Source organism: Lithobates pipiens, unplaced genomic scaffold (assembly GCF_037356315.1).
Source record: "Lithobates pipiens isolate NorthernLeopardFrog02 unplaced genomic scaffold, aLitPip1_a1.2 Scaffold_16, whole genome shotgun sequence".
In the NCBI taxonomy this organism is placed as follows: Eukaryota; Metazoa; Chordata; class Amphibia; order Anura; family Ranidae; genus Lithobates; species Lithobates pipiens.
The window spans coordinates 244131956-244159443 of NW_027507748.1; the positions used below are offsets into that span (position 1 = coordinate 244131956).

Genomic DNA, 27488 nt, shown 5'->3' on the forward strand with positions numbered 1-27488 from the left:
AGGGTTCAGGGTTTTACTCAAATCTCTTTACCGTTCCGAAGCCAAAAATGGAAGTGTCAGACCTATCCTAGATCCGGTCCTTCCGAATGCAGTCAATCCGCACTGTGGTCTCCTCCCTGCAAGGGGGAGAGTTTATGGCATCAATAGACATCAAGGATGCATATCTCCATTTGCCAATTTTTCCCGCACACCAAAAATTTCTAAGGTTCGTGGTAGAGCGGCGCTATTTTCAATTTGTGGCCTTGCCGTTCGGGCTTGCTACGGCCCCTCCAGTCTTCACAAAGATTCTGGACCCTCTCTTGGCAAACCTAAGAGCTCAGGGTATAGCCGTCATGGCTTATCTAGACGATTTGCTTCTCATGGAGAAAACAGTAGCGTTCCTGAACCACAGCGTCACCAGAACGCTAGAACGCCTAGGTTTGATTATAAACCTAGAAAAGTCGTCCCTACAGCCTGCCACCAGGTTGGAATACCTGGGTATGATCATCGGCTCAGGGCAAGGTGTTTCTTCCAAGGCCAAAGGCCTTGGCCATTGGGGATCTGGTGCGCCTAATTCTGGACAGGAGATCTTTCCCCATTCGATTGTGCATGAGACTGTTAGGGAAAATGGTCGCCTCCTTTGAGGCCGTCCCATTCGCCCAGTTCCACTCAAGGCCTCTGCAAAGATGCATCCTTGCGGCTTGGAACAGGAAGCCCCAATCCTTGGATCCTCCTATGCGTCTATCCCCAGGGACACGCAGGAGTCTCATCTGGTGGTTACAAACCAAGAATTTGCTGAAGGGCAAAACTTTTCTTCCTCTTCCATGGAAGATTATCACGACAGATGCCAGCCTGACAGGCTGGGGAGCAGTGTTGGAGGAGATGTGCTTGCAGGGGAAATGGTCTGCGATCGAGAAGCTATTGCCCATAAATGTCTTGGAGATCCGGGCAGTTTATATCGCTCTCATAAAGTGGTCTTACAGACTACAAGATCTCCCTGTTCGGGTTCAGTCTGACAATGCTACAGCAGTGGCTTATATTAATCACCAGGGCGGTACCAGGAGTCTGGTGGCCCAAAAAGAGGTGAATCGCATACTTGTCTGGGCAGAAAGGCATGTTCCGTGTCTTTCTACAGTCTTCATTCCAGGAGTGGAAAATTGGCAGGCGGATTTTCTGAGCCACCAGCAGTTGTGCCCAGGAGAATGGGCTCTGCACCCCGACGTGTTTCGGAACATATGTCACAGGTGGGGTAGATCTGTTTGCATCCAGGTTCAACAGGAAATTGGTCAGGGGTCAGATGCTGGTCAGGGGTCAGATGCTCTGACAGTTCCCTGGGATCAGTACAATCTGATCTATGCCTTCCCCCCGAGCCCGCTTCTGTCGCGGTTCCTGGGAAGAGTCAAGAGGGAGACAAAATTGGTCCTTTTGGTAGCCCCCCGGCTTGGCCCAGGCGACCGTGGTACACAGAGATCATGGAGTTGGCAGTAGGCAGGCCATGTATCCTCCCTCTCCGGCCAGATCTGCTCTCACAGGGACCAATTTACCATCCTGCTTTACACAGTCTGAATTTGACGGTTTGGCTGCTGAGACCCACATTCTGAGAGACCGTGGCCTTTCGGGGCCAGTCCTTTCTACTCTGGTCAATGCCAGAAAGCCGGCCTCCAGACTTATTTATTACAAAATCTGGAGGGCATATGTTTCCTGGTGTGAATTCAGGAAATGGCATCCTAGAAATTATGTCATTAGCAGGATCTTGGCCTTTCTCCAGTCAGGCCTAGAAAGGAATTTGGCCATAAGCACTATCAAGGTGCAGATTTCGGCCCTGTCAGTGTTTTTTCAGAAGCCACTTGCATCGCATTCCCTGGTGCGGGCTTTCATCCAGGGGGCCATGCGGATAAGACCGCCAGTCAAACCTCCGATATGCCCATGGGATCTGAATTTGGTTCTCTCGGCTTTGCAGGGACAACCATTTGAACCTTTACATCTGGCTTCATTAGTTCTCCTGACTAAAAAGTTGGTCTTCTTGGTAGCCATATCCACGGCTAGAAGAGTATCAGAGCTAGCAGCTCTTTCCAGCAAGGAGCCGTATCTAATTATTCATAAGGGCCAGGTGGTCATGCGTCCCAACAGGTCCTTTCTACCTAAGGTGGTTTCGGGATTCCATTTGAATCAAGACGTAATCCTACCATCCTTTTTTCCGGACCCACAGTCTGCAGAAGAAGAATCTTTGCACACTTTGGATGTGGTTAGAGCAATCAGTATATATCTTCAAGCAACTGCTCAGATAAGGAAAACTGATTGCTTGTTTATTTTACCGGAAGGCCCTAGGAAGGGCCAGGCGGCGTCACAATCCACTCTCTCAAGGTGGATTAGACAGGTTATTTCTCAGGCCTATAGTGTAAAGGGGAAGATTCCTCCTTTTCAAGTGAAAGCGCACTCAACTAGGGCTGTAAGTGGTTCTTGGGCAGTGCATCACCATGCCTCCCTGGCTCAGATCTGTAAGGCTGCAACATGGTCATCAGTCCACACATTCACCAGATTCTATCAGGTGGATGTCAGAGGGCAAGAGGATATTGCCTTCGGGCGCAGTGTACTGCAGGCTGCAGTTTAGGTCCTCCAGTCCCTGGCGGTCTATAATTATGATCTGTGTCTCCCTCCCCTCAATCTGAGCATTGCTTTGGGACATCCCACTATGTAATGAAGCTCCTGTGTCCCGTGATGTATGATCAAGAAAATGGGATTTTTATATACAGCTTACCTGTAAAATCCTTTTCTTGAGAGTACATCACGGGACACAGGGCTCCCGCCCCTCTTGGGTTTTACGTGGTTTCTTATTGCTTTGCTACAAAACTGAGGTGCCTCCCATATGGGAGGGGTTATATGGGGAGGAGTTCTCCTTAATTGGGGTTAACCAGTGTCCAACCACCAGAGGTGCCTATATAACCCACTATGTAATGAAGCTCCTGTGTCCCGTGATGTACTCTCAAGAAAAGGATTTTACAGGTAAGCTGTATATAAAAATCCCATTATCTGTTTGGGGCTTTGTTTGCGCCCCCCCCCAAATTTTTGTTTATCTACCTACCTATCTCACCCACTCTATCTATCTCACCCACTATATCTATCTATCCATCTATCTCACCCAGTATCTCTATCTAACCATCTCTCTCATTCTCCCCCTCCCACCCAATATCTACCTGTCTGTCTATCTCTCCCACCCAGTGTCTAAATCTGTAGGCCCTATTGCGGGCGAGTGACGGAGGGGGGGGGGGGTCGGTTAAGGCTTTGTTTGTGCCCCCCCAAAAAAATCTATCTATCTATCTCACCCACTCTATCTATCTATCTCACCCACTCTATCTACCTATCTATCTAACCCACTATATATATCTATCTATCTCACACAGTATCTATCCATCTATCTCACCCAGTATCTAACCATCTCTCTCATTCTCCCCCTCCCACCCAATATCTACCTGCCTGTCTATCTCTCCCACCCAGTGTCTAAATCTGTAGGCCCTATTGCGGGCGAGTGACCGGGGGGGGGGGGGGGGGGTTTGGTTAGGGCTTTGTTTGCGCCCCCCCAAAAAATGGAGCACCAGCAGCCACTGGATGTCACTGTCTCCCCTCCCGTCTCCCCTCCTTATCCCCATTGGGGTATGGGTGGGGAGCTCTATCCTTCACATTGGTGCTATGCAAAAGCTGCCTGCCTGTGATGTCTATTGATACCGGGATGTGGCAATGTCTTTCGTGCATCTCATGCTGAGCGGTGGGTGTATGGGGATCCAAGTCCGACGCATGCGCCAAAGGTGGTCCTATCCATGCTCCCTCACACTCATTGACTAACGGCATTACACTGACAGAGTCCCCCCTGTATCTCGGGTACACGGTCTGAGCTGGTTAGTATATTCCTCTCTATACCTGAGGGACATTCCAATTGTCTACTCCATGAAACCACACCTTAAAGATTCACTTTGGGACCCTAGGTGACCCCACCTATACACTTGTTTATGTTTTTGCTTTTTTTGCACTAGGAAATGTATTTTATTTATTTACATATTTTTTTTCAGTTCTTATCACATTTGGTATCTTTTTTTATTGTCCCAGCAACCTGATTTCATTCTACCTCATGCACCTGCTCCTTCCATGCATTTTTGTATGGTTGTTTTGTCCAGATATCACTGGCCCATTGGCCAATGGCATAGCACTGACAGGGCCCTGCCCTGTATCTCGGGCATATAGCCTGAGCAGGTCAGTATATGCCTCTTTACACCTGAGAGGCATTGCAACTGCAGTCTATTCCATGCAACACAAAAAAATTAGGAAGGGGGGGTTTTTGGAGGTGCCAACTCCAGTAATTCTATCACATAAATATATATATATTGGGTTTTTTACTTACTGGTTTGCAGGTTCATAAAGTGGTGATGTCCATCAAAGGTTAAAAAAGAGGCCAGTAGAAGGAGATGTGGGCCCCGAGCGTGTAGCCTGTACATTCTATACTCTGTGTCTGGATGCTTACTGAGCACTGCTGACATTACTTCCATAGTTGCCAACATTGTAAAAAAAAAAAAAAAAATCAGGACACTTTTTTGGCAGTAGGCGGAGTTGTTATAATTAGGGGGCGGGGCATGCGGTTATAGGCGTGACATAGAAAAGGGGGAAAATGCGGCGCAAGCAGAATATGGGCATGGTTTACATAAAAAAGTGGGCGTGGCTTACATGAGGGCATGGCTTAAAGGGGTGTGGTTAGAGTCTGAGATGAATGAGGGAAAGGAGGGGGGATGGAGGGACAGCAGCCCCCCGATCCTACACCACAATAGCAATATGTGTTTTCCAGAGTTTGACAATCAGCAGATAAAGATACTCCAAATACCTGGTGTTAGCGCTTCAATCATCCCGGCGCCATGATTGTTATAGTGTCAGGATGATTGAAGAGCATTATTTCTATTATTACATTGTAATATGAAATGAAATCATTCAACTCACCATAATGCAGAATCAGTGGGAGCCCTGAGCACGTCACTAGCCACGTTGCCTGCCACCAGATTCCATCAGGTGTCCCTAGCGGAGTCTGTCCTTACATCAGGTGCCCCATCAGAGGTACCTTCCTCACATCTGTGTTCATCAGCGGAGCCCCTCCTTACATCTGGTGCCCCTCTGACATCCAGACTGGCCCCCCATGTCCACAGACCGCCCCCAAACATCCTCAGACCGGCCCCCAAACATCCACAGACCAGCCCCCACATCTCCAGACTGGCCTGACATCTCCTCCAGACGCGGCAAGCCGTCTTTGCCGCACGGAATGACTTTGAACTGCGGCGCCGCCCATTGCACTTCACAGACACTGGCAGCGGGGGTGGGCGGCACCGCAGCATCTGAGCTCTATTGAAGACCAGCTTCTGGTCTTCTTTAAAATGTCTCTGCCGGCTGCGGACCTCTAGCGGCCAGCGGCCTCGAAAAACGGGACAAACCTATTTCCTGGGACAAAATTAAATCGGGACAAATGTCCTAATCCCGGGAAATTCGGGACAGTTGGCAACTATGCTACAAGAGCCAGCCCGCCCTGCTTGCTATACACTAACATTGCATCATACAATGTGGTCTAGGGTCCTTGGTAAGTGACAGCAGAAGATAAGTGGTCTGTAGAACTACAAGAGGCAGCATGCTGTGTGGTACGACCATGCTGGATGATGCAATGCCATTATGTAGCAAACAAGTCATGCTGGCCCTTGTAGTTCTACAGACCACATATGCTGAATGGTGCAATGTTTTTATATAGCTAACAACCCATCCTGGCTCTTGTAGTTTTTTCAGCCTTGTTATCTGTAAATGCTGCAATCATACCAAGTTCCTCCGGTGAATGCTGGCTCTTGTAGTTCTATAGACTAGATATCTGTAAATGTGGCAACGTTTACCAAGTACCCCATTGAATGCTGGCTCTTGTAGTTCTACAGACAACATGTCTCCTGGTGTTACTTGTATCAGTGATCCCAGATCATGCTGGATGATGCAATGTCATTATGCAGCAAACAAGGCATGCTGGTTCTTGTAGTTCCTCAGCCTAGTTATCTGTAAATGCTGTAATCATACCAAGTACCCTAGTGCATGCTGGCTCTTGTCGTTATAGAGACCAGACTATGCTGGGTGATCCAATGTCATTATAGAGCAAACAAGTTATGCTGGTTCTTGTAGTTCTACAAACCACTTACTTTACCTTATGGTGTCTATGCTGGATGAGATGCCATTTTAGTACAAACCAGGCATGCTGGCTCTTGTAGTTCCTCAGTAAATTGGTTTACAACCAAGGCAGGCACAAATAATAAAGCCATGGACATAAATATAACAATCTCAGGCAAACATCTCAGAGTAACCCCTTAATAAATCACCTTGCAATTACATGGCTCTTCCGGGAAATCATTAATAACAAAACAAGTATCTAGGCAGGTTAATCAGCAAGACATGCTTTCCTTACTCTGAAACTAATCTCTCTTCCTGCTGTGTTCAGTGGAGAGGGGAGGGGTCTCCAATCCCTGCAGCACTAAAGAGAGAAGCAGATTGGCTCTACTCTCCTCTCTGCTGAACACAAGGGGAAACTAAACACTACTCCTGGCTAGTGATGGACGAACTTCAGACGGGACGTTTCGCGAACGCGAAACGCGACCGATAGTTCGCGAACTGTAACGTTCGCGGCGGGCCCCATTGACTTCAATGGGAGGCGAACTTTACAAACCTACAGGTCAAATTTGCAGCCACAAAATAATTACTAGCTGTGCACACATAGTCCCATCACATGGCCAATGACATAACACATGTATGAGGTGAATCTGGGATCGACAACTACAAGCATTCTTTTTTTATATGTGAAATTGTGACAATTCAGGACTGTGGAGCGCATGAAAGCAATGGAGGAGAGGGAAGGTCAGGGTAGGCAAAGAAGAGGGTGCAGGAGATGATCACCAGCACCGTGATATAGAGCAGTGACACCTGCACCGTGATAGAGTGATTCTGACACCAGCACCGCGATAGAGAGCAATGACATCAGCAGCGTGACATACAGCACTGACACCTGCACCGTGATAGAGTGATCTGACACCAGCACCGTGATAGAGAGCACTGACATCAGCAGCATGACATAAAGCACTGAAACCAGCACCGTGATATACAGCACTGACACCAGCACCGTGATATACAGCACTGACACATGCACCGTAAGCAGCCCCAGGAGGAAGTCAGCATAGCACAGGGATGGTGGGAGCCCCTCATAATGAGCATAGCACAGGGATGGTGGGAGCCCCTCATAATATGCACAGCAGAGGTACAGCCCCAGGAGTAAGTCAGCATAGCACAGGGATGGTGGGAGCCCCTCATAATAAGCAGCCCCAGGAGGAAGTCAACATAGCACAGGGATGGTGGGAGCCCCTCATAATATGCACAGCAGAGGTACAGCCCCAGGAGGAAGTCAGCACAGCACAGGGATGGTGGGAGCCCCTCATAATAAGCAGCCCCGGGAGGATGTCAGCATAGCACAGGGATGGTGGGAGCCCCTCATAATAAGCAGCCCCAGGAGGAAGTCAGCACAGGGATGGTGGGAGCCCCTCATAATGAGCATAGCACAGGAATGGTGGGAGCCCCTCATAATGAGCATAGCACAGGGATGGTGGGAGCCCCTCATAATATGCACAGCAGAGGTACAGCCCCAGGAGGAAGTCAGCACAGCACAGGGATGGTGGGAGCCCCTCATAATAAGCAGCCCCAGGGGGATGTCAGCATAGCACAGGGATGGTGGGAGCCCCTCATAATAAGCAGCCCCAGGAGGAAGTCAGCACAGCACAGGGATGGTGAGAGCCCCTCATAATGAGCATAGCAAAGGGATGGTGGGAGCCCTTCATAATATGCACAGCAGAGGTACAGCCCCAGGAGCAAGTCAGCACAGCACAGGGATGGTGGGAGCCCCTCATAATAAGCAGCCCCAGGAGGAAGTCAGCACAGCACAGGGATAGTGGGAGCCCCTCATAATAAGCAGCCCCAGCAGAAATATGACACCGCTCAACCTCTTCAAACAGGAGGGTACGGGCATATAGTACGGTGTGCTTTTTTTGTACAAGGAAGTGAGCCAAATGAAGAAAGAAGGTCTGTGTGTTCGATTAAAAAAATCGTTTATAGACATATACATGGTCTACTGGTCACATGTGTTGAATTCCTCCGAGATCCATGCCTCATTCATTTTTATAAATGTGAGGTAGTTAACACTGTCGTGAGCTAGGCGTGTACGCTTGACGGTCACGATCCCCCCTGCTGCACTGAACGTCCTTTCTGACAAGACACTGGTGGAGGGGCAAACCAACAGTTCGATTGCAAATTGTGCAAGCTCTGGCCAGAGGTCAAGCCTGCCCACCCAGTAGTCCAGGGGTTCATCACTCCTCAGAGCGTCCACATCGGCCGGGCTGAAAGAATGACCTCATATCAGAAGTCACCAACACATCTTCAAATCGGCTTCTTCTTGCAGGCGCTGTTGGATTGGTACCCGCAACTCCTTCTCCGGGAGTGGAAATTGCTCCTCTGGCAGCGCACGCAAAAGCAGAATGCAGCATTTCTCGAAGCAAGGCCTGGAAGTGCTCGATTCTGACAGCCCTATGTGACGGCGGTAACATTTCCGCCATTTTGTGTTTTCACCAGGGGTCTAAGTACGTTGCCACCCAGTACTGGTCCTTGACCCTTATGCTTTTTATACGGGGGTCCCTATTAAAAACACTGGAGCATGAAGGCCCCCATTTGCACTAAACTGGAAGCGGTGTGGTGGCCTGGCTCCTGCTCATCATCCAGTATAATGTCGTCCTCTTTATTCTCCTCTCCCCATCCACGCACAACAACAGGGATCCCAGAAAGGTTTAAAGCATGCTCTTCTTGCTCCTTCTCATCCACCCCGACACCATCCTCCTCTGACTCCTCTTCAGACTCCTGTTGTTCACTTGTCTCAGATAGAGTAGCCCCTCCTGGGAATTCATCCAGCATTGCGACTTCCTCATCTTCCCGCTCCTGCTCCTCCACAGCTTGATCAATGACACGACGCAATGCACGCTCCATAAAGAAGGCATAAGGTACCATGTCACTGATGGCGCCATGGCTGCGACTGACCAGTTTGGTGATCTCCTCAAATGGCCGCAGAAGTCTGCATGCGTCGTGCATGAGCAGCCACTGGCGCGGTAAAAAAAAAAAACAGCTCCCCAGAACCTGTTCTGCCGCAGAGTTCATACAGGTAGACGTTAACTGCACGTTTCTGCTGGAGCAGCCTATCAAGCATATAGAAGGTTTAGTTCCATCGTGTCGGGCAATCGCAAATAAGACGTCTAACTGGCAGATTGTGTCGCCGCTGAATGTCAGCAAGGCCAGCCATGGCCGTGTAAGATCTTCTGAAATGGGCCGAGATTTTCCTTGCCTGCCGCAAGATGTCCTGGACCCCAGGGTATTTGACAACGAATCGTTGCACGACCAAGTTTAAGACGTGTGCCATGCATGGCACGTGCATCATTTTGCCCTGCTTCAATGCGCTAAGCAGATTGGCACCGTTGTCACACACCACTTTACCAACTGTCAAATTGAGCCGTGTTAGCCACTGATCTGCCTGTGAACGCAAAGCTGAAAGGAGTGCCGGGCCAGTGTGGCTCTTGGCTTCCAGGCACAACAGACGCAGCACGGCATGGGAACGTCTCACCTGGCATGTCGAATAGGTTCTGGAGAGCTTGGGCGGGGCAGCGGAAGAGACGCTAGCAGCGGAAAAGGAGGAGTCAGCCAAGGAGGAGAGGGAGGAGGATGGAGGAGGAGGAGAAGACGAGCCAGGCCTGCATGCAATTCATGGCGGTAAAACCAAATCTACACGGGTGCCACGGGTTACATGCTTGACGGCCGTCAGAAGGTTCACCCAGTGGGCAGTAAAAGTGATATACCTTCCCTGCCCGTGTTTGCTAGACCACGTGTCTGTGGTCAAATGTATCTTGGCACCGACACTGTGTGCCAGAGATACATTCACTTGCCACTGAACATGGCCATATAGCTCTGGGATGCCCTTCTCTGAGAAATACTTCCTTCCTGGGACCTTCCATTGTGGTGTTCCAATGGCCACAAATTTTCGAAAGGCCTCCGAGTCCACCAGTTTATATGGCAGTAGTTGGCGGGCTATCAGTTCTGACAAGCCAGCCATCAACCGTTGGGCAAGAGGGTTATCCGGCGTCATCATTTTTTTACGCTCGAACATTAGGCCCATGGAAGCCTGCCTTTTTGCAGAAAAACGTGAGCTTGGCGTGATGGAAGGTGGAGTGGAGGACAGTTGTGAGGAGAAGGAGAAGTAGAAGACGAGGCTGGACGGTGAGAGCCTGGAGTGTGGCTTTGTGTGTTCCGTTGCTACCACTGGGCTCGGTGATGGCAGCTCATGTGCCTTCTTAAGGCGGTCATCCCTAAGTGAGTGTTGGGCTTACCGCGACTAATGCGTTGACTGCAAAGATTGCAGATGGCAACACTATTGTCAGCAGCGGACACGTTAAAAAAAGCCCACACTGCGGAGCCATGTGCCAGCGTCCTGGGAGCGCCAGATGTGACCGTACATGGTCGATGACTCGCTCCTGATACATTAGCAGTCTGCTTTGTCCCTCCTGTGCAATGTAAGTTATTCCTGCTTCTCCTCCCTATCTGCTGGTCCATATCTCCCTCTGAACTCCCCTCCTCTTCCTCTCTTGTGGGCACCCACGTGACATCACTAGACACGTCATCATCGACGTCACCTTCCCCACCGCTATAAGTAGAGATCTCGGAGTAGGCAGCAACACCGGGGACCAACCTCCTCCTTGGGCTGATCTGGGTAAGGTCGTCAGACTGCTGAGTGGCGGTTCTTGCTACCTCCTCTTCCTGATCCAATACCAAGAGTGGCTGCGCATCAGAAATGTCTTGATATGGATCGCAAAATAATTCCTGTGACTCCAGCGAAAGGTATGTGGTGGTGGTGGTGGTGTTGTTGGTGGTAGTGTCTTTGGGGGTGCACATAGCAGAGAGTGAAGAAGAGGGTGCAGATCGAGAGGATGAGGAGGGTGCAGAAGAGTAAGGCTGAGTGAACCACACATTCTGGTGCTTCCTTTGACGTAATCGCACGCACCTTCTGCAATTTCCCACTTTGGCTCAAGCCTGTTGCTCCTGCCCTACCCCTACCACCCCTGTGGAAGGGCCTGCCTCTTCCTCTGCCTGTCATTTTTTAAATGACCCTGTGACAAAACTCTCTACAGAAGTGCAGTATGTATGTGGAAGAAGGTATATAACACCCCGCTTCAATCTGTTGGGGGCCACTGGCCTATCACACCAGTTACAATACTTTTTTTTGGATTGCGTTTGTCACTCTTTTTAATATCGCTGCAGAACCGCTCAGCAGTCACAATGCTGCACAGTGGAAACGCACTATACTATGCTTTCTATATGTGCAAGTATTTTATACGTGTATTACACAACTATATACTGCACACCAAATAGTACACATATACCAGTCCTTAAGGACCTTTGTGGAACTAGTAGGTTGTGAGTAGCAGACTGTACCTAACTCAACCCTATATACTGTAGTACACTATACCTTACCAGTCCTTATAAGGACCTTTGTGGAACTAGTAGGTTGTGATTAGCAGACTGTACCTCAGTCCCTATACTGATAAAGGACTGCTGCAGAATAGGGCAGCAGTCAGCAGTAGTGCACCTCAACCCTATATATTGTGGATCTATACCAGTCCTTAAGGATTAGCAGACTGTACCTCACTCAACCCTATATACTCTAGTACGCTAGACCTTACCAGTCCTTAGAAGGACCTTTGTGGAACTAGTAGGTTGTGATTAGCAGACTGTACCTCACTCAACCCTATATACTGTAGTACACTATACCTTACCAGTCCTTAGAAGGACCTTTGTGGAACTAGTAGGTTGTGATTAGCAGACTGTACCTCAGTCCCTATACTGATAAAGGACTGCTGCAGAATAGGGCAGCAGTCAGCAGTAGTGCACCTCAACCCTATATATTGTGGACCTATACCAGTCCTTAAGGATTAGCAGACTACCTCACTCAACCCTATATACTCTAGTACGCTATACCTTACCAGTCTTTAGAAGGACCTTTGTGGAACTAGTAGGTTGTGATTGGCAGACTGTACCTCACTCAACCCTATATACTGTAGTACACTATACCTTACCAGTCCTTATAAGAACCTTTGTGGAACTAGTAGGTTGTGATTAGCAGACTGTACCTCAGTTCCTATACTCATAAAGGACTACTGCAGCAGAAGGGCAGCAGTCAAGTATAATATTCTTTCTATATTTGGAAGAAAGAATATTATACGTGTACAACCCTATTACCATACCAGTCCTGAAAAGGACCTTTGTGGACCTAATAGTAACAGCTAATGATTAAACTGACTGTCCCTCACTGCTACACACAGCTTCCTGTCTGTCCCTATTTAAACTGACAAAACACAGGCTGCTGCAACAATAACTTGAGTAGCACTGCACTCAAAACTATATCCTGTACTACTACACTATACCAGTCCTGAAAAGGACCTTTGTGGACCTAATAGTAACAGCTAATGATTAAACTGACTGTCCCTCTCTGCAACACACAGCGTCCTGTCTGTCCCTATCTGCACTGAGAAAAGACAATCTGCTGCAACAATGACTTGAATAGCAGTGCCTCAAACCTATATCCTGAACTACACCTATACCATACCAGTCCTTAAAAGAACTTTTGTGGACCTAATAGCTAGCGATTTGTGTCACTGCAGTCTCTCCCTGCTCCACACAGCAACCTCTCCCTATAGTGACAGTAGAAAGAATGTAAAATGGCCGCCGGATCGGGTCTATTTATAAGTTAGGGGGAATGCCCAAGTGTCCATATGCTGTAATGTCTCAATTGGCTGTCCTGTACCACATGTTGGATGTGTCAGCATAGGTCATAGTTCTTTTACACAGTAAACACGTAAGTCCGCTGGGCGAACAGCAGCAATAGTCCGCCGATCGGGCGGACCGCGAACAGCCGAAATTCGCCGCAAACCGACCGCCGGGCGAACAGTTCGGCCATCCCTACTCCTGGCAATGGCAGTAGCCATCTTTGTGTAGCCCGCTGCCGTGTTTTTAGACCAAAACATTCCCGATTTTCCCCAGACAAAAGCAAAACCCGGGAAAAACTGGACTGTTGGCAACTATGTACTTCCTCCCCCGCGTTCCAGGGTGGTTAGCGTGGAGCTTCCCACACCATGCACAACACGAACTAGCTGCTAAAACAACCAGAACTAACATCCTTACAGCAAAAGGACTGCCAGCGGAGCCTGCACTATATCACCAACATACTCCATGATTTTTTAACCTTTGATGGACATCACTACTTTATGAACCTGCAAACCAGTAAGTTAAAAAAACAATATATATTTATGTGATAGAACTACTAGAGTTGGCACCTCCAAAAACCCCCCCCCCCCCTTCCTGTTTTTTTTTTTTTTTTTGCTTGTATTGATGCCGACCCTCTGAGGATGGCTGCCTTCTCACCTGCAAACAAATAGTGACTGATTTTAATGAGCCATTTAAGCTTATATTGCACCATTCTAATAAGACATTACAAAAACTGTAGCGCCGGAATCCCTTCCTTTCTTTAATATGCCAGGCAACACACCTGTAAGATTCTCTTCAGGATACTAGCTGACCCCACCTATACATTTGTTTGTTTTTTTGTTTTTTTTCACTAGGCACTCTTCTCAGCCCTTGTCACTTTTGCTATTTTTTACGATTTCAGCAACCTGATCTCATTACACATCATGCACCTGCTCCTCCCATGCATATTTGTATAGTTGGTTTGTCCACTCAATTTATTATATTTCCTTTTTTCTTGTTAGATATAGTTTTTAGACACTTGCACACTTGTTTGCATCTATACAGTATATACTTACATGTTGGTATATTTTACATATATACACATATTTATATTTTTACTTTATATATCACACATGTGTATATATTTATTTTTAGATTAGCGTGTACATGAGCTATTCCTGCATCCTACTATTCCATGGACTTTGCTGCTGTTTTCTGATCTGCCCCTGTGGTTGTTCCTTTGGTATGGATGGGTCATTCCTGCCTCAGCCTTGGATCGGACATTGCTGTTGCCCCCTTCTCTCGCTCTCTTTGGGAACCAAGCTAATTTCCAGCTAACTAATAAGTACCAGACTGCTTTGTCTATTCTAGATCATGTCTTTAATTCCTGTTATAGGAACAATAATTTTGACCTTATACTATTATCTTATATATTTTTAACATTTTTACTATTATAGACATTCCTTATACTGTACTCCTGTTATGTGGACATGTTCCATGAAAAGCATTGAGTTCCATTGCAATTTTTAAAGGATGCCAAGACAGTCTAGTTCTTGCAATTTATACTTATTTTGGTTGTGACATTATTGTGCATATACCATCATACATCAATACAATATCTATTTATGTGTTATAATATATGCTTTTTATATGTCAGTTGGTTTTAAGACTTTTTGTGATTCAATACCATGTACTGTGTTTTTTCTGCATGTTATTTTGACTGTGGGAGTAACATGCCTCACAAGTCCCATGACCACTGTTTCCTTTTACATAAAATAATCTTTAAAATCCCAGAACATGCTTGGTTTCCTAGGGCAATCAACAGAATCAGGGGCCACATATAATAATACATTGTTGTGTATCTGCATTAGTATGAATAGCACTTTAAAGTGACAGTGCACCTATTAAGTGAGAAGTATTTATTGATGTCTAGCATTTGGATATTTCAATGTTGCTGTTGTCACACATTTTTTTTTTTTCACAAAACAAACATTAACAGTGATGGAACCCTCGTAGGGGTCCATAACATGATCAGACAATGGTCCAGAAACAGAGATGAGAGAGGGCTACATTTTAAATTTAGAGGTGTGGCTCACATCAACACTGCTATACACCCGTAGAACAATTAGAAGGTGCACATTAGGCACGGAATGAAGAGGAGGGATGCCACACATACCATACTGAAAAAAGAAAAAAGGGGACAGACATCACCCCATGGACATGTCAGAAGCAGTGGATGATTCAGCTAGCCATTTAGACTACACCTTGTTGTATTTCGGGGGACAACCACTGTTGATACATGTATCTATGTACAGTAGACGATTGTTCACCAATTGTTTCCAAAATATAATAGATGGAGGTGTGGGCTTTTTCCAATGTAATGTTATTGCTTTTCTAGCATAGAAGAGAAGAAAACTAACCAAGGTGCGTTCTTCCACTGTGGGTAGAATATCTTCAACCAGACCTAGTAAACATACATGCATGGAAGATTGTATGGTAACAGATGACAATTGATTTATTAAGGATAACACTTCCTCACAGATTTCAGTGATGGGTTGACACATCCAGAAAATGTGAGAAAAATCTCCCAGTGCACTCCCACACTATCAGCATTCTGACGAACATGAAGGATTGATTATGTAGTCAGTAAGCAGTGCAGTATGCCCAGAGAACAATTTTAAATTGTATTAAACAGTCACATAGAGGCCAAGGTTCAGAAGGGGAAATCCCAAATATCTTCCCAATCATTCATGTCTAGGTCTTATATGTCCCACAGTCATCAGGCCCTAAGTCCCTCCAAAGCAGGCAGGAATACTGTTACTAGATGGTAATATGAGTGGGAGGTGGGTTTTTTAGCTCAGTACTTTTTGAGTTCCTGTCCTGTTCCAAATCAGATTGGACAAGAAAGGGCAAGGAGACAATTTGAGAAGTCAACTTGATGTTAAATTTGGTCAAAGCATGTGGCTCTGGTAAAATGTAAAAGTGAGGCAGGGAAGATTGAGCCACAAGGGGGCATTCTGAGACACTGCCAACCTTGGGTAACATTCACATGTCAGGCTCACCTTTCAGGTCCTTAGAGTGGTAATCATGAAATGTGTTAAAGGGTAGGGAGCGTGAGGGCCTTTAAATAATAGAAATTTAAGGACCACTAGGAAATTGACCACTGCAGCTTCTAGAAGTGTGGAAGGGTTGGTAAGGTCCAGATTCAGCCACCAGGTGGCTTTAACCAATTGAGTGACTAGGAAATATTTAAAACAGTCAGGGAAACCTAGGCCACCCTGCGAGTTAGGGACCTTCACAGTAAACAACTTGTATCTAGGAGTATGTGAGCCCAAAAAAAGGAGAAGAGCCGATCAAGGCATATGAAGAAATAAATACATGAATTTCGGGAGAATTTTCATCTTTAGTAGATTAATCCATCCAAGTAGGGATAGCGGTAGAAACTTCCATGCTTTCAGCCACAGCCTAACATCTTGGAGGATTGGGGCCAGATTAAATGGAAGGAAATAGAAGGCCTTAAGTGAAACCTCAATCCCAAGGTATCTGAATATCTCAACCCACTGTAATGGAATATTAGAGGAAGCTGTGCCAATAGTTTCAGAGTCAATCACGAATAGCAGTGATTTGGCCCAGCTGCCTTTTAGACTAGTTATCATGGAAAAGGAAGCCAAAACCTGAAGGGCATCCTGGAGAGATAGGCCAGCATCATTTGGAAACAATAGGAGGTCGTTTGCGTACAGGGCCACCCTCTCCTCCAACCAGCCGACCCCTAGGCCTTTAATGTGCAGGGAAGTACAAAGGACCTCTGACACTGGTGCAATAGCAATAGAGAATAAGTCTAAAGATAGAGGGCAACGGAGAGGGAGGACGACAAGCCAACACCCAGCTGCATGGCAACTGTGAGACCAGGAAAAAGCACTTTCAAACAATTAATGAAAATGAAGGGGAAGCCCCTTCTCCATAACACCTCCCACTCAGTGATTTGCATTGACAATCATAATTATGTACTGTATACAGCAGGAATAAGTATTTATAAGGACAAAATATAAAAATAGAGACTCACAACTACAACATCCTGGCTCAGGAACCCCCTGACTCTTCCAGATTCATACTGTATTGAAAAGCTTGTTCCATTCTCAATGTAGGTGTAAGATTTAGATGAGTCATAACGATTATGGGACACTGTTATGGAAAAACATATTTTTTTGGTTTTTTTAACAATGACTATACATTCATGCAAGCAGTAGTATATTTATCATGTAGAAAGAGAATCAGTTTGACAGTATTTTGGATAAATACACAATTGCACAATGAAAAGTAATCATAAATAAATTACATTACATATTGCATATGGCCTTTTAAAAATAGACAATATCTATAAAACAAGTTCTAGCATTATAGCCTCTAGTACAGAAGATCTTTAGTGGTATGACAGATCATATGCTACACAGTGATGTCAGATAGCTATAGCTCTCTATTGGCACAGTAGCTTGTAGTCTCAATGGTGGTGTATATTACAAAGTGACCATACAGGAGTGCACTTAAGAAACTTTTGTTACACCATAACATGAAGTGCCTTAAACAAAGAGCTTCATAGCAGAACCACCAGGTATTCTTTTGATAAAAGCCGAATTTTAAAACAACCTTTAAAATTACATAAACAAGTTAAAGCTTACAGTATATAACTTTGTGACCTACTTAAGTTAAGTGCTTATATCTTTACTAAGACAAATTGGAGTATTTCAACTGTGATTTGTGAGGTTTTATTGAATCTGATTATACAGTATATGATATACCATTTGTGCTGATCCTTCACTATTTAATATAATTTAATAATAGGTTATAAAAACCACTATCAAAACATCAGTTTTCACAGTGGAACACACACACAATCACAGTGTCTCATGACAAACAGATCAAAACACTCAGTGTGTAATGTAGTAATATGACTGAACAACAGTGACTCCATCTTGGCAGCTATGAAGTTTGTGTACCCTTATTTAGGTCCAAAACTAATTTTCAAGTTTATTCTGTAATTTTAGTTTTCAGCTACATGTTGCAAGAGCATGCACAAAACTGCTTGCATAGGCATTAATAAGCATCTTATAATATATAAATAAAATGTGGTTTGGCCTGGCTTTCTGTTTAAGGGTACATAACCATGGTACAGTATGGTAACGGGAAGATGATCTATTAGTCATCAACAGATGGCTTTTCACTCTGGTAACCTTGTGGCAGCCTTGTTTTTAGAGGTTATAGGTGTATATAAACATATAATGATGAATTGTATAATTATTAAAGATATTCAATATATCCTTCTACTAACCACCCCCCCCCCCCCTCCCCTATTATGATTGGTAAAGTTGAACCAAATATAAGCTTTATACTCGCCTAATAAAACTCAGACATTTCTTTGGACTCACTCTGTGTATTTGTTTCTGTTCATTGAAATTGTCTCCCAGTACTGGGGGTCTCTCAGAGGTTTACAATATTAACCCCCTGGCTAGTCTGTCGTGTACCTGGAGTACCTGTAAATTATTTTCAAATGGAGGCACTGCTGAGATAAGGTGATCATTCAAATTTGGTGAGTAGATTTTTTGTCTTATTCTGACAAATAGTTTCCTTGCCTTAGCTCCGATAAAACCTTAGCCTTTTACATTTTAATTAAGAAGGGAGATGGACTATGCCTTATAGTGTTTTTTGGTAAGCCCGGCTTGTTGTAAGCCTGTAAAGAAGTTTTAATAAGTAGTACTACACTCCTTTTGGGAAGGAGGAAAAAGGGTTAATAGGGAAATCACTACTGGGGCCTGCAAACTCTTGCTCTATCTGGCTTTTCTTGTCTATCGCATTGCATAAAGTATAAAGATTAGAGTATAAGATATTTGTTGTGTGAAACATGGCTGTGAGGTGAGACATTTCTGCTTTCACTGTCATAATGGGTTGTTCACATGTACAGTGGTGATCCTTTCCCTCGGGAGGGGGATAATAGTGATTTTCACATGGACATGGTAAATGGTTTGTGTCTGGGTGATAAGAAAGATTTACCATTGTTTGGGTGATCCTTAGTGGAACATGGAGTATATGAGGAAGGGAGGGGAGATATGGTTGCAATATGCCCCTTATTGGTTTCAAAGAAATAATAAGAAACAGAAGAAATCTGTCACTAAATTAAGTGATCAGGTCACTAGGAAAAGCCATAAGGGAGAAGCGGATAAAAATAGATTATATCCAACCATTCTTCCTTTCCCATTTGACACTAATCCTCCTCCGTATGCTACATAGATCTATCCTAGTCTTAGGATGGAGGATATTAATCTGTTCGCCAGGCACCATGACACACACAGGAGATGCACAGGCACAGGCATCTACTCCAGAGTCACGGGCTGTGCAGGTGTCTGCCCCACAGGCAGTGGAACCTGTGCAGTCCATTCAGATCACTGTGCAACAAAAAACACAGGTACAGCAGGTGGTGGGAGCTGATTCCCAGGTGGCATCTTACAGTAAAGAAAGTCCAACCAAAACTAAAAAAGGAGAAAGCTGTTAGGGAATTGAAAACTCCTTTTGTAAGCACCCCACATCATACAAAAAGCGGAACGATCTTTTACAAATCACAGAAATCTCCAGAGACGCAGGCACAGGCAGCTCCCACCTTAGCAGCGGCATCGCCTCTGTGTTCCTCTCATGAATCTGGCACAGAGAAGGGTGAACAGGGGGCCCCTCACACCCATAGAATATGACAAGAAAATGAAGAAGGCTAGGAAATTGTACCTGAAATCTAAACAGATCGCTACTGAGCTGGGTAAAACTCCACGCAGCACAAGAAGGAGTAATGTTCTTTTTTGTCATAGAAAATAAGGAGGCTGCAAGTTTTCCTTTCATGACCATAGCAGACGATATGATGAAAAAAACGATAGACATTGATCTGGTGAGTAAAATAATTAAATATTGCCCCAAACCAGGTGTTTCAACCGGAGGTACATTAGCATATTTAAAAAAGACATGTAAAGGCAGGAATTACACACAGGTGAACATGCATTTAATCATTGACAGCGTAGTGGAACACACTACAGCATGGGAGTGGGCCAGAGTATACTCCATTTCAGTCATTTCTACCTCAAATGTGAAGTTGGGTGAGTATCCCTTAAACAGGGAAGATGGGAGAGAGAAAAGCGTGTTTTTCAAAATAAATCTTCCCTACCCACTGCAACAGCATGTAAGCAAAAGTCAGATGAAATGGCGTTAGAGTTTTGGAAGAGGTTCGTGGAAGTTTGGGTGCAGGAAGCTTAGGGATGACATGATCAGTTTGATGATTCAGACTTACTTATCCAACCTTAAGCCACAGATGGATCTGGTTGCTAAATAGATGATATCTGAGTTGCCTACTAGTACCCTAGAGGAGTTCCAAAGAAAGTTAACAGAGAAAGATGCAGGAGGTTGTTTTGAAATGAAAGGTAGTAAGTGTTCATTTCCAGGGGGAGGGGCACAGGATGGCCATGCCCCAGGGGAATGATGGAGAGTGGGGAGGAGGGGGACTATGGAGAGAACGGGAAAGAGCTAGGAGTAAAAGAAGAGGTCTTGCAAATTTTCCCCCGGCAACCCCAGCAGAGGTCTTGCACACTTTCCACCAGGTAACCTCAGATCTTGCTGTTTCAATTGTGGAGCAGAGGATCATTTGAGAAACCAGTGCCCCTATGAGTCCCAGAACCAAACCCTCCCAAACCAAACCTATCAGCCCTTACCATCCACACAAAATGGGTTCCAACAACAAATAAACCAGCCAACACAAGGACCTAAATACCCCATTCACTGGCCAAGCCAACAGCAGCAATGAAGCTGCCCTGAAGGTGGTATCCCAGCATTCCCTCTTATCTCTCATTCCTCTGAGGAGCAACCGATCGTGACATTATATGTCTGTGAGAAATTGATTCCTTTCCTAGCTGATTCTGGTGCAGCAAAGTCCAGTTTAAGTGAGGATTTTTATAGGGGAGAGATGACAAATGCTGAGCCTTCGGTGGGAATTAACGGGAGTCACTAGTCACTAAAACTTTCAAAACCCCGCCTCTTTCAGTATACCAAGGTGCTGATGGATGGACACTGTGCCACCATGAGTTTAGAATAATTCCAAACTGCCCTGTGAATCTCCTTGGAAGGGATTTAATGTGGAAATTAGGCATTAAACTATAAATGACAGAAGGGGGGGGGGAGTGGTGTTATTGCACATTCGAAGAAGTTTCCAATCTGCCCTGTAATGTTAAATATGGAAGTTGATGCAGATCTTGAGAGTGTGTGGTCAGAGAGCACACTCTATGTGGGACTCATCTCCTTCACCCCTTACAAGGCTACTTTGAAAGACGGGGCACAGCCTGTCAATCACAAACAATATCCCCTGTCAAAGGAGAAAGAGGAAGGAATAGCACGATGGTGGAACGCTTTCTTACAAAGGGGATTCTAAAAGAGACAGTCTCACCCTCTAACACACCTATAAATCCAATAAAAAAGCCAGATGGCAATTATAGGTTTGTACAGGATCTTAGCGCTGAAAACATCTTGATTGTGCCCATCCCACCTATAGGGCTTAATGTGCCATCACTTTTAACCTCCATTCCACATGATGCTGAGTATTTTTCTGTGACTGATTTCACAAATGCATATTTGTCTGTCCCGGTGGACCAGGAGATGCGGCCACTACTCAAATTTTGTTTTAGAAATCGCCAAATAACATGGTGTAGATTGCCCCAGTGGTATGTGGATTCCCTAGTAGTTTACTCTGTAGTCCTCCAGGCAACCTTGTGGTCTTGGACTCCCTGCATTGGTCCAGTCTTGTTACAGTATGTTTATGATTTATTGCTGTGTAGTTTGAGCCAGGTTGCGTGCAAAGAGGATGGTGTAGACCTGCTACATTGGTTAGCATACAATGGTCACAAGGTTTCAAAAAAAAAAGCTACAATGTTGTCAGGAAACTGTAGAATTCCCTTTTCTTTGTGCTCACCAAAGGAGAGAGGAAAATCAGTCACAAGAGAGCCACAGCTCCCGTTGGTCTGCCCTGCCCACTTACTAAGAAAGCTATGTTGTCTTTCTTGGTATGATTGGTTACTGCTGCTAATGGATATGTGATTGTTCCTACTATGATAACCTCCTGAGACAAGCCACAAATGTTGACATGCCAGACTATATAAAATGAAATGATGAAATGTTTAATGCTTTTATATACCTTAAAACTGCAATGGTTATGGCTCCTGGCCTCGGATTACCTGTATAGGAAAATATGTTCCATTTATATGCAAGAGACAATTGCAAAACTATGGCAGGAGTCCTAGCATAGGAGCATGGGGGTAAACTTCACCCTGTTGCATTTTTTGCAAGAGTAGTGCCAATGCAGGTACAAAGCATGCCAGCATGTCTCCAGGCTTTAGCATAGTGTGCAATGGTTGTAGAGATGACTACTTCATTCACTCTAGGCCATGCAACTACATTACACACTGGCCACAATGTTTCCATTCTACTCAAAAATATTCACTCTCAACATATGTCAGCTCAGAGGTTGAGCGTCTATAAGGTAATTTTGCTGTCCAACCCAAAACTTGAGATAAAGTATGTATCGCCTAATTCTGGTCCCGCTACTTTCTTGAATGCCTTGTTGGGGCTGAAAGGCGAGGAGGATGAGGTAATACCCCAGCATGAATGTATGGATCTCATATACCAGGACACATCTCTTAGATCTGACATGTCTTCAATCGCTCTCCCTAATGCACAAAATGTATTTGTGGATGCTCTTGTTCAAGACCAAATGATACCACATATCCTGCAGGCTATGCAGTAGTTCAGCTGCCTGATTTAATATTAGAGGCAAATTCAGTTCCCTTTCAGTCAGCACAGGCAGCAGAGCTGATCACGCTCTCACACAAGCCTGTAAGCTCTTTGCAGAACAGGAAGTAAACATCTACACTGATTCTAAATATGCTTTCGGTGCAGCAACGATTTTGGAGTTATTTGGAAAAGGGGCTACATAGCAGCTGATGGGAGATACATCTCACATTCTACTTTGGTTACAAATCTTTTAGAGGCAATACTGCTTCCAAAATCATCCTACATTGCAGAGCACACAGCGCAACTGTCAGGTCACCTAGAGGCGAGGTGACAGGTGCACCCCGTAGGGATCCGGAGTGCACCGCAAGGTAGTGGACCCTACGGCTGACTGCTGCAGATGGGGGACAGATCCCACTGGGGTGAGAGCGTAAGATTCCCCGGGGCGCGGAGTCTAAGAGCCAGCTGGTGTTCACCAGAAGCCTCCAGTGGTGAGGATGGACTTGGCTGCAACTGGCTCCAGGTCGCGACCCCCAGGGTCCCCCAGCTCACACCCACAGTAGGCAACAGAAGGATAGGGATGGTGAGGGACAAAGCCAAGGTCGGAGTCACAAGCAGAACAGAATGGTCGGGTACATGCCAAAAGGTCAGGGTCACAGGCAAGCAGGGATAGTCAGAACACGCCAAAGTCGGTAACGGAAATCAGTAGCAGAGCACACGGCAGGCAAGCGGACGCTAACAAACAAAGACTACACAATGGTTGATCAGCACTGAGCCCTGCAGTGCACAGGTTTATATAGGATCCCTGATAGGGCCTGGGGTGGAGCCATGCTTAGAGGAGAGGTTATAAAAACCACCAGGTGGAAGTAGCTGGCTTCTTAGTCTGAAGACATGAGGGAAGGTAAGCAAACACAGGAAGATCACTGCATAACCATGACAGCAACAGGATGACATTGCTAGGGGAAATGCATTGGCAGATAGAATAGCTAAGGAAGTAGCAAGCAGGCAAGTGGCCACAATACAGATGCCCTCCCTCACTCTGGAAATGTCCCTTATGGACCAGACCTTGTCTGACCTCCAGGTACATGCCACCCCATAGGACATTAAACAATGGAACATATCAAGAGTGCAGAAGAGCCCTGAGTCAAGACTCATCTGCCACAAGGGGAAGCCATGCATACCTGTAGCTATTGCACCTTTGTTTATTTCACAATATCATGGGGTGGGACACAGAGACTGGCAGATGACATGTGAATTATTAGACAAAAATGTTTTCATTCCAGGACTTCCTTCATTCATGAAGTAATTTGTTGCAAGTTGTATAACGTGTTTTGAGAATGATCCAAAGAATCCACACAAAGTGAGACACGAACACCTCATTTACCCGTCCACACCATTCACTCATCTTAGAATTGATTTTACACACATGCCCAAACTAGGCAAGTGACAGGAATATTTAATCGTGATAGTAGACATGTTCTCACGATGGCCAGAAGTGTGTGTTACCGCAAAGGAAGATGCACAGACAGTAGTCAGAATCCTTGCACGGGAGGAAATCCCAAGGTGGGTTTGTCCTCTGCAAATGAACTCAAGATTTAGTGAAAGCACTGAAGATTGACTGGCAGTCTCACATCCCATACCACCCCCAGAGTTCAGGTATTGTAGAAAGAATGACTAGGACTCTTAAGGATAAAATTAGGAAGGCCACAGGGGGAACTTTCAACGGATGGAAGAAGGTACTGCCTGCAGTCCTTGCAGAGGTAAGAATGACTCTCTGCAGAGCCACAGGTTTCTCGCCATTTAAAGTCTTAATGGGAAGGTCTTTCCCCACTCCATGGGCCAGACAGCCCCTAATGTTAGAAAGAGGGTGTTTTGATCTCATATAGGAATAGTATGTTAGGAAATTGATTTAAACTTTGGGCAGAGTTGAAAAACCTGTCGCTTGCACCTCTCCTTTTTCTTCACAGGAACCAACTCACCCGTTCCAGGTGGGAGACATCTTAGTAGTCCAGTCCTTGAACCGTACCAAGAAGCGTACCCGTTTGGACCCCCAACTACAGTGATCACGGTGACTCGAACAGTCATCCTGGTAGAAGGACAGCAGGCTTGGATCCATGCCAGTCATGTTCAAATAAGTGAACCAAACACCTAAGAAGCAAGATAGTACAGAGAGGCGAAAAAGGTGGAACAAGTCCTTGAATAGTGTGTGAAGCAGGTGGTTTAGACTCTGAAAAAGATGACCCTGCTTATTTTACCACAGAATTCTGGGAAAGTCTTGGGCCTCCTGGTCATACTGACTTTTGTGGTGTTCCTACCAACATGGATCATAACTCACTCTATTTATCATCCTGAAGAACTAGGGGCCTTTAACCACTTAAGCCCCGAACCAATTTGCAGCTAAAGGACCAGGCCCCTTTTTGAGATTCGGCACTGCATCGGTTTAACTGACAATTGCGCGGTCGTGTGACGTGGCTCCCAAACAAAATTGGCATCCTTTTTTATCCCACAAATTGAGCTTTCTTTTGGTGGTATTTGATCATCTCTGTGGTTTTTATTTTTTGCGCTATAAACAAAAATAGAGACTTTTAAAAAAAATGCAATATTTTACTTTTTGCTATATTAAATATCCCCAAAATATATATAAAAACATTTTTTTCCTCAGTTTAGGCCTATACGTATTCTTCTACATATTTTTGGCCAAAAAAAATCGCAATAAGCGTTTATTGATTGGTTTGCGCAAAAGTTATAGCGTCTACCAAATAGGGGATAGTTTTATGGCATTTTTTTTTCCTTTTTTTTGCCACCTCAGTGAGTTTATACGGGAAACTTAATTCACCTTGCAGCTCATTTATGTCTCCTCTCATTTCCACATCATCGTGGCATATTCAATTACTTAACTTTTTCTTTCTTTATTCTTATACAAAAAATGTAACAAAATTTAAAATACAAAAAAGAACCAGGTAATCAAAGAGGACGGAAAGACGAAAGACTTCGCCACCCAGTAAAATTTTTGGCTAGGCTCAACAGTTATTCTCAGACCTCTACCCCCGACTACATCTGTTCTAATTTCCTCCCGCTTTGACCCACCCCGTCCCCCCCTCCTACCCCCCCTTACCCCCCCACAGAGAAGAACAGTACAGGGGATAGGCGCACCAAGGACGGCTAGGAAAAAACAAAACAAAAAAAACTATATTCTGTAAGGACACCTATTGTATCCCATCTACTTATGCGGGAATCCCAGTTTCATCAACCAGGGACCCCATATCTTCCCGAACTTCTTAATATTACCCTGTTTGCTAAAAAAAAAAAAAACTTTCGTTGCTGATTATTGTTCTTATATTAATTAACCAGGTTTCAACTAGCGGGCCCGAATGTGACTGCCATTGTTGAGCAATTAGCTTCCTTGCCTGAAAGAGGCATCTAATAACTGGTACAGACTTATTTTTAGAGATTATAGGTCCCTCCGGTATAACCAATAGACAAGTCCTAGCCGTTGCCGCTAATGTTAAATTAAAAATTCAATTTATCTGATCTGTAACCTGTGTCCAATACCTAAACAATTTCGGACACCGCCAAAACATATGGATAAAGTCTCCGGCTAAGCCACATCTGGGACACTGATCATTATCTCTCCAACCCAGTTTGAAAATTTTCCTGGGGGTATGATATACCCGATAGAAAAAAAAAGATGAGAAGCTTTCTGGGAAGGAGAGATTGAAACATTAGTTCCCTGTTCCATTATTCGGTCCCAATCAGGGGTGGACAATGGACCTACGTCCCTCTCCCATCTTTTCCTATTTTTAGTCATACCGTTGCGATCTAACATTTTATCCCCAAGTCTAGCATACAAGTATGAGATCCTGCTCATCATCCAGGATAATGTCGTCCTCTTCATTCTCCTCTCCCCATCCACGCACAACAACAGGGATCCCAGAAAGGATTAAGCATGCTCTTCTTGCTTCTCCTCATCCGCCCCGGCACCATCCTCCTCTGACTCCTCTTCAGACTCCTGTTGTTCACTTGTCTCAGATAGAGTAGCCCCCCCTGGGAATTCATGCAGCATTGCGACTTCCTCATCTTCCCGCTCCTGCTCCTCCACAGCTTAACCAATGACACGACACAATGCACGCTCCATAAAGAAGGCATAAGGTACCATGTCACTGATGGCGCCATGGCTGCGACTGATACGTTTGGTGATCTCCTCAAATGGGCACAGAAGTCTGCATGCATCGCGCATGAGCAGCCACTGGCGCGGTGAAAAAAAACCCAGCTCCCCAGAACCTGTTCTGCTGCAGAGTTCATACAGGTAGACGTTAACTGCACGTTTCTGCTGGAGCAGCCTATCAAGCATATAGAAGGTTGAGTTCCATCGCATTGAGCAATCGCAAATAAGACGTCTGACCGGCAGATTGTGTCACCGCTGAATGCCAGCAAGGCGAGCCATGGCCGTGTAAGATCTTCTGAAATGGGCCGAGATTTTCCTTGCCTTCCCGCAAGATGTCCTGGACCCCAGGGTATTTGACAACGAATCGCTGCACGACCAAGTTAAAGACTTGTGCCATGCATGGCACGTGCGTCATTTTGCCCTGTTTCAATGCGCTAAGCAGATTGGCACCGTTGTCACACACCACTTTACCAACTGTCAAATTGAGCGGTGTTAGCCACTGATCTGCCTGTGAACGCAAAGCTGAAAGGAGTGCCGGGCCAGTGTGGCTCTTGGCTTCCAGGCACAACAGACGTAGCACGGCATGGGAACGTCTCACCTGGCATGTCGAATAGGTTCTGGGGAGCTTGGGCAGCACAGCGGAAGAGATGCTAGCAGCGGAAAA

The 27488-nt window shown here is 45.4% G+C and overlaps 1 protein-coding gene across 2 annotated transcripts in view; it reads right to left on the reverse strand.

Annotated features, from left to right (window-relative positions):
- The window catches only part of REN (renin), a 1244704-nt gene that overhangs the window by 864431 nt on the left and 352785 nt on the right, over window positions 1–27488 (reverse strand). For both annotated transcript variants that reach the window (XM_077481235.1, XM_077481236.1), the window contains exon 4: window positions 16919–17037. In XM_077481235.1, the coding sequence (XP_077337361.1) occupies window positions 16919–17037 (119 nt within the window). The remainder of the gene's footprint in view (window positions 1–16918; window positions 17038–27488) is intronic.